At 42.5% G+C, this 6372-nt stretch overlaps 1 protein-coding gene across 1 annotated transcript in view; it reads right to left on the bottom strand.

Moving 5' to 3' along the window:
- TENM4 (teneurin transmembrane protein 4) overlaps positions 1–6372 on the bottom strand; it is a 376063-nt gene that overhangs the window by 225466 nt on the left and 144225 nt on the right. The window contains exons 4-5 of the mRNA XM_009881209.1: positions 3463–3561; positions 1135–1370 (exon numbers count right to left, since the gene is read on the bottom strand). Of these exons, the coding sequence (XP_009879511.1) occupies positions 1135–1370; positions 3463–3561 (335 nt within the window). The remainder of the gene's footprint in view (positions 1–1134; positions 1371–3462; positions 3562–6372) is intronic.

The following is a 6372-nucleotide window of genomic DNA, read 5'->3' as shown; positions in this document are numbered from 1 at the left end:
CTGCTCTTCTTACAGGAAGCATAAAAGTGACCAGAGTATGATGCAAGGCAGAAGTGGAAAAGTATCAGTCATTAAAGAAGTGTACATAAAAGGAACACAGTAAAAGCAATCCTTTGTGGTAGCGCTAATTATACTCATGTGAAATGAAAGAAAAAATCTTTCGATCCAGCCTAAGATTTGTAATTCTAACCACAACCTTTTATAGATCATTAGCGTACAGGAAGTCACAGCGAAATCAAAAAGACTCATTTGTGCTATGAGAAATGGGCTTTTTTTACCTATGATCACATCTGTAAGTGTCTGACAACTAGAGTTTGCCCCACTGAAAGTTTAAAATAGAAGTCCAGGAATGAACCTTTGTAAGACATTTATAACACGAATATCATCTCTAACTGAAGAAAAAGTAATGGTAACACCTCAACATTACAGGCTGAAAAATACAATTTTCACTTCTAAGATTTCAATTACTTTTGCAACAAACACTGAGAACACTTTTTTGCAATGAACAATGACAACTCTTATAAACCAAAGAAATTCAGATTATGCATAGCACAAGAAAAAGCCACTGCTGCTCCAGGTCCTGTCGGACCACAATCTAAACTCAGTCCTTCCCCACCCTCCAGCTCACCCTGTGAACTTCAATATCGTTGGTTAAATGGCTACGATGTGCCACCAAGCCACAGAATAAAACCATATTTTTGGGTGTCAGGATCTTGGTTGTGACCCTGCTCCGGTCAAAGTCAACATCAGAGAATTCCACGGATCTGGATGCGACTGTGATTGGGACATGGACCTCACTGCCTGTTTTAATGGGCTGCTTTGAGAAAACCTGGTGGGTTTGTCTCGTGCCAGGTACACTTTCCACTGCAGAAAGTAAACAGTCCATGCGATTAAAGGGAGCCCAATGTATGCCTTATGTTTTACTAAGCTCTTCTGGCTCAAGGACCTGTGTTAGGCTCCCTACCATACCGCTGCAACCCCAATTAAGTCAACAGAGGCCTTATTTCCCTGTTACTTCATACCACGATCTGGACCCTCTGGTTCCCAAACGTTAGCATTATGGGTGGGTTTGTAGAGAAACGGCAGAAGAGCAGAAAAAAAAAAAAAAAAGCCAAATACCAGAAATAAGCTTACCTATGAAATATGCCAGCAGGATCACCAGCGTGACTGAGATGACAATGGCACTCAGAGCAGCGCACTTCCAGTTACAGTACTTATAGGGTTTCTTCAGGTTAAAGGCGGGCCTGGAGAAGGTACTTCTGGGAAGGGGCCTAGGGGGAGGTGAGTACACAGTGCTGGACGTCAAGGGATATCCCGGCGACGTTGTACAAAAAAGGGGAGAAGTGCCTCCAGGTTTGAAGAGGAAGTGCCTGAGGGAAGAAAGACCAACAGCAAGTGACTCCTCACAGGGACGGAAGCTGAGGGAGACGTGGGGTGGGAGGACGGCGACTGCCACCGGGACGAGGAAAGCAGCTCCACACAATGCTGGCTACGGACATGGATGGCATGCACGAAAGAGAAGAATAAAAATCAAAGGCAAGTCACACGGAGTAAAGGCAAACAAACGAAACAGAAAATCACAGTGCCAACAATGCCACAGAGAACTCCTCGAGGGCAGGAGTCCCTTCTGTGGAAGAGGTGGCGTTAGAGCGAGATGAATACCCCAAGCACAGCTACGACAGACTGGTGGCACGGGCAGCACCAGGGGCCTGCTCACGCTCCCACAGAAATGCCCTACGGAGACTGAAGAGGAGAGTGGGTCGGATTAAAGAGGGGAAAGCGTTTACCAATTCATTGATCACTGCTGAGAGCTTTTTTTGTTTTTTTTTTTTTGTATGGCGTCGGTGAATGGAGATGGGGAAATAGAGCTTAAGCCATTCCATAGCACCCAAATTGTCACAGAGGGGAATATTCACACTGTCCCCACCCAGCAAATTTCAGCGTCGGACAATGGCATGGCTAAAAGCATCAAAGCCCCGAATTCAAGTCCTGTGTATCGCTAGCGGGGAGAGGCACCTGCTTCCAGAAAGCAGTCCGCAGCACCCCGGTTTGATGCCTACCTTTAAAAAGCGTGAATTACTGTCAAAGGCAACAGCGTTTCCTGTCCAGTGACACATTGGGAGGCACTGCATTTTGCCCGGTACTACAAAAGCAGCCTGAGAGCCAGCCTATGAGGACCGTGTGTGAGACTCATGAAAGTCAGCACAAAAAGAACCCACTGCAGACCATGAGTTCCTGAAACGAAATGTCCCAATGGGAGTTCTCTCCGTGGGAACCCTAAATGAAAAACCTAATTTTGGTGGGACATCATGAAGTACAATGCATTCAAATTCCGGGAATGAAACTTGGGAAACGGCCCTGACTCGTCTATCACCATGCTGATATCAAATAAAAATGAAGCTTGTGAGGACTGAGGAACAGCCCCAGTGCAGTTTGCACCTTCTCCCATGGTTTATGGGGACAGATTTGCAGCCAGCATAAATGCAACCAGCATGGGTCCACGGGAGTCAGTCAAGCTGGTGGATTATACCAGATGAAGACGTGACTCTATTTTCCCCTTGAAGCCACTTGTGCAATCACGGAGGGAAACGACACATGCAGAAACACCACCATGCAGAAAAGCCACTGGTTCATGCACTATAAAGTAACACATAATTCTCCAGAAGAGGTGGTTGTAGTATTACAGCCATGGTTTTATTGGTACTCTAAGTGTGACTGCTGAGCATTAGACAAAGATTCATTATTTCTACTAATGCTCTACATCAAAACATTCATTTTATAAAGAGTCAGATACTATCCTGTTTTAGAAAGCATTTATTTAGACACAGATGTATCTGTTCTGAGCAAAGAGGTACCTGCAGTGTTCAAGTACACCAATTAGATCTTCAGCTAATGATGGCTACCAGATTAGAAACTGCCAACACAAGATCAGCACTTTTGGCACTAAATGTCAAGTTAAAAACTGATTATAACTTAAAAGTTAAGTGATCAAAAATTAGGTAAAAATGCCAGAATGGGTGGTTAAGTCAAAATCAAAGGCTTGGCTTACGTACAGCACTAGTAGACGCATGTAAGACAAGGTATGTGGAAATATCAGTTCAACAACTAACCATCAGGCTGCCAGCACAATAATGGTTGAAGATTTTTATGAAAATGAAATTAATCTTAAGTTTATATGGGACTCAAACTTGCTGTAGGTACTTCTTGCTAACGAAATGACTTTCAAAACAACAAGGGAATAAAGCAAATGGCATGCTGCGGCTCACTAGCATATTAATGAGTCTGCCATTAATATGTAAAGGACATAGTGCTCCAAGCTCCAGAACCTCATTTTTTTAAAGCCACCTTGGAAGAGGCCAGCAATGGTGTTGCCCTTAAACATCATTGATATGACCAAATGCTTTCATGCAAGGATCATAATGACTGTACAGTAAACAGGAAGACCACGTAAGTGTCACATACCCATCATTGTAAGCACCGTCATGTCGGGAGGAGGTGAGAATGTCCATCTCAATGAGGTTGTCCTGCAATGTCTCTAGGAATGTCTGCTTTGCTATGTTTCTACATACATATGGAAACATGAATGAAGCCAGTGAGTCATGCATATATGAAGTGTGATCTTATAAACCACAATGGTTATAGTGCAGTTGTGCATGGAATTAGAATGATGGACCATATATTTATATGTATAAGATGCTACACATATACATATATAGCTTTTAAGAATGCTCACTTCTCTATATATACTCTCTATATATATGCATATACACACGTATAAGCACACACGCCCATGTGCATGTATAAAAAAAAGTTGATGTCTTTGTTCATTTCACATTATTTATTGCCAGTGACGCGTGAAACCTTCTGAACTGCTGGATTCAAAAGACTAGATTTCAATCCAGCACAGCTGTAACCCTGTTACAGTCCTGCGGCTGCGTTACCGTTACTCTGAGAAGGCACAGCACAGTATCTATACCCCGCTGCGGCCAATACCTCAGTAGCACAGTTCCATCTAACGTCCTCACGGATTTCCAGCGAAAAACTGCCACTCCTTTACTTAGGTTTCAGTTTTGAATTTGAGAACTTTTTAATTACCAATTTGATTAATTAGTTTCCCTTTGTGGAACAATAACTTGCTATTTAGAAGTTTGAAAATGCAAGTTCTGCTCAAATTGAGAATTCCAAATAAAAGTCTCTCAGTGATAAACAGGTAGAAGCTGGAAAAAGGTTATGCTGTAACCCAAATTCCAATACCAAAGTATCAGCTGTAGTCTAGATAATACAGGCAATAGGTAAGACACTCAGGGCCTGTATGTGAAAAAGTCTGGTTTTGACTTTAGCACACAATAGTGGAATTTTGCAATATCTTGCCTCCCCGGCATGTACTTTGATGAGTCACATTTTGACCTATATATGCTAAACTGCTTTGTACTTTCTGAGGAGAATAGCAAGAACATAAAGAATTAAGTCAGAGGCACAGCTGGGAACAGACTGTGTCTTTCTCACCTTCAGGCTTGTTTCTCAAGACCTGGAAAAAAAATGTTCTTCCCATCTTTTTTCAAAACAACAAAAAAACAGTCCTGATTTTGCCTATGTCTGTTTTCAGCATTAAATTCCCTGACCAAAACTAGCAAAAGGAATATAACAGCATTGTGACACTTTATCACTTATGCAGAACGCTTACAGGATATAAGTGACATGATGTGAACTCAAAGGAGAACCCCTCTGTCAAAGAAACTGGATTCAGGTAACACGCCATACCAAGAGAAACCAGCCCTGTCACACCATACAAACCTTGATACTGTCTCTTCTAAAATGTCCCCAACCTTAATTCTCATTTCTGCTTCTTTCTCTTCCCGCTGCTAATGCCAGCACTTGCTTAGCTCAACTCACTGCTCTTGGAGGCCTCTGGTCTGCTTTGACAGAACAGATCTACTCCTTGATCTGACCGAAAGTAAAGTGTCTCCTATTCGTAGCTTTGGAGTAAGGTGGGTTGACATGCATGAGCTGTGTGCCATGGCACTTGAGACATCGATCCATCCCCAAGTGTTTGCGGCTTCCTCACATTCCCTGGGAATGCCGGAAAGGTTGGATGTTGGATTCAATGCAAAAAGAAGCAACATACGTGCATGCGCTGAGCATTTAATGGGTAAGAGGCAAGGCATCCAGCAACACACCAATCAATACAAGTTCATCAGTAGTTAAAATCCATGTCAAATTGGTTCCATGAATTTCAGTTGTGGATTGTCGATAAAATAGAACGGGGGAGGGTTATATAATCTTCTAATGTCTGTATTTGTAACGGAGAGGTCGCTGGGTCACGGAGGTGACTAATGCATGACTGTCCTCCCTGCTGCAGGCTGGAGAGAGGCTGCTCCCGTGGAGATTACCTGCGAAGAGCTGTCTCGTTACAAACCACTCTCCCTTCTCATTATGAGTTGTGGTGGCAGAATCTGACCTGACATGATTACCACATGAAATTTCCCGGGAAGGGAAGCCTCCTGAAAGCTGTTGGTTTGACAACTAAATGTCCATCTAGTTGGCATTTATTAAGGTTAAATGTAAAGGAACAGACCACAGGAGAAGGAATTGTGAGGAATAAATAAGGGGGGGACTGACTTACCTGTCAGGAGTGACTGCTGGGCAAAGATCTTCTCATCACACCCTTGATAATATATTGCTTTTAAAGCAACAAAAAAGGGAGCAGACAGGAAAAGAAAGAGGAAGGAGAAACAGAGAAAAGGGAGTAAAGGGAAACTAATGAAAAGAAGGGAGAGAAGAGGAGGGGCTCTTCCTCTTGCAACATACAAAGTCCTCAGATGTAGGATATGCTTATTGTGTCAGTTGTAAACTTGTGCTACGCATCTCTGCTTGCCTTTGCATTACAGTATGGAAATTTCCAGGCAGCGACAAACCATCCTAAATTCCCAGTTCCGAATACTGCCTGGAGTCCACAGCAGTCAAAATCAAGCCCCTTCAAACTCTGGGGCGCTTAAAATCTATAACTGTAGGCACGTTTCACAGCTTGTGACAATCCCTGTTTAAAAGACGTAGCTTTTTCTTCATGTTTTCTCTCTCTATTCACTAATACGGGATTTTAAAAAAAACGGATATTCAACAGAAATACAATTCCATTTTTGACATGAGATTACTATAATCTCCTATTGCTTTACTTCAAAGGCCTTAATTCTTGGATTAATGTCTCTCGGCCAGGATTTATTTTTTTTACATATTGGACATTTTATTCTCTTAGGTGGAGGTCTTTTTTTCGGTTCTAAAAATCTTTGCAGTGGGGAAGGACAACTTCATGGAAGAAGTGGAATTGGGCATCCAAGTTTGCTAAACAGCTCTTAAGCCTGGTCTTTTATATCT

Source organism: Charadrius vociferus, unplaced genomic scaffold (assembly GCF_000708025.1).
Source record: "Charadrius vociferus isolate BGI_N301 unplaced genomic scaffold, ASM70802v2 scaffold1, whole genome shotgun sequence".
NCBI lineage: Eukaryota > Metazoa > Chordata > Aves > Charadriiformes > Charadriidae > Charadrius > Charadrius vociferus.
Note: the sequence above shows the minus strand (reverse complement) of the source record. Positions and strands in the feature narration are given on the sequence as shown.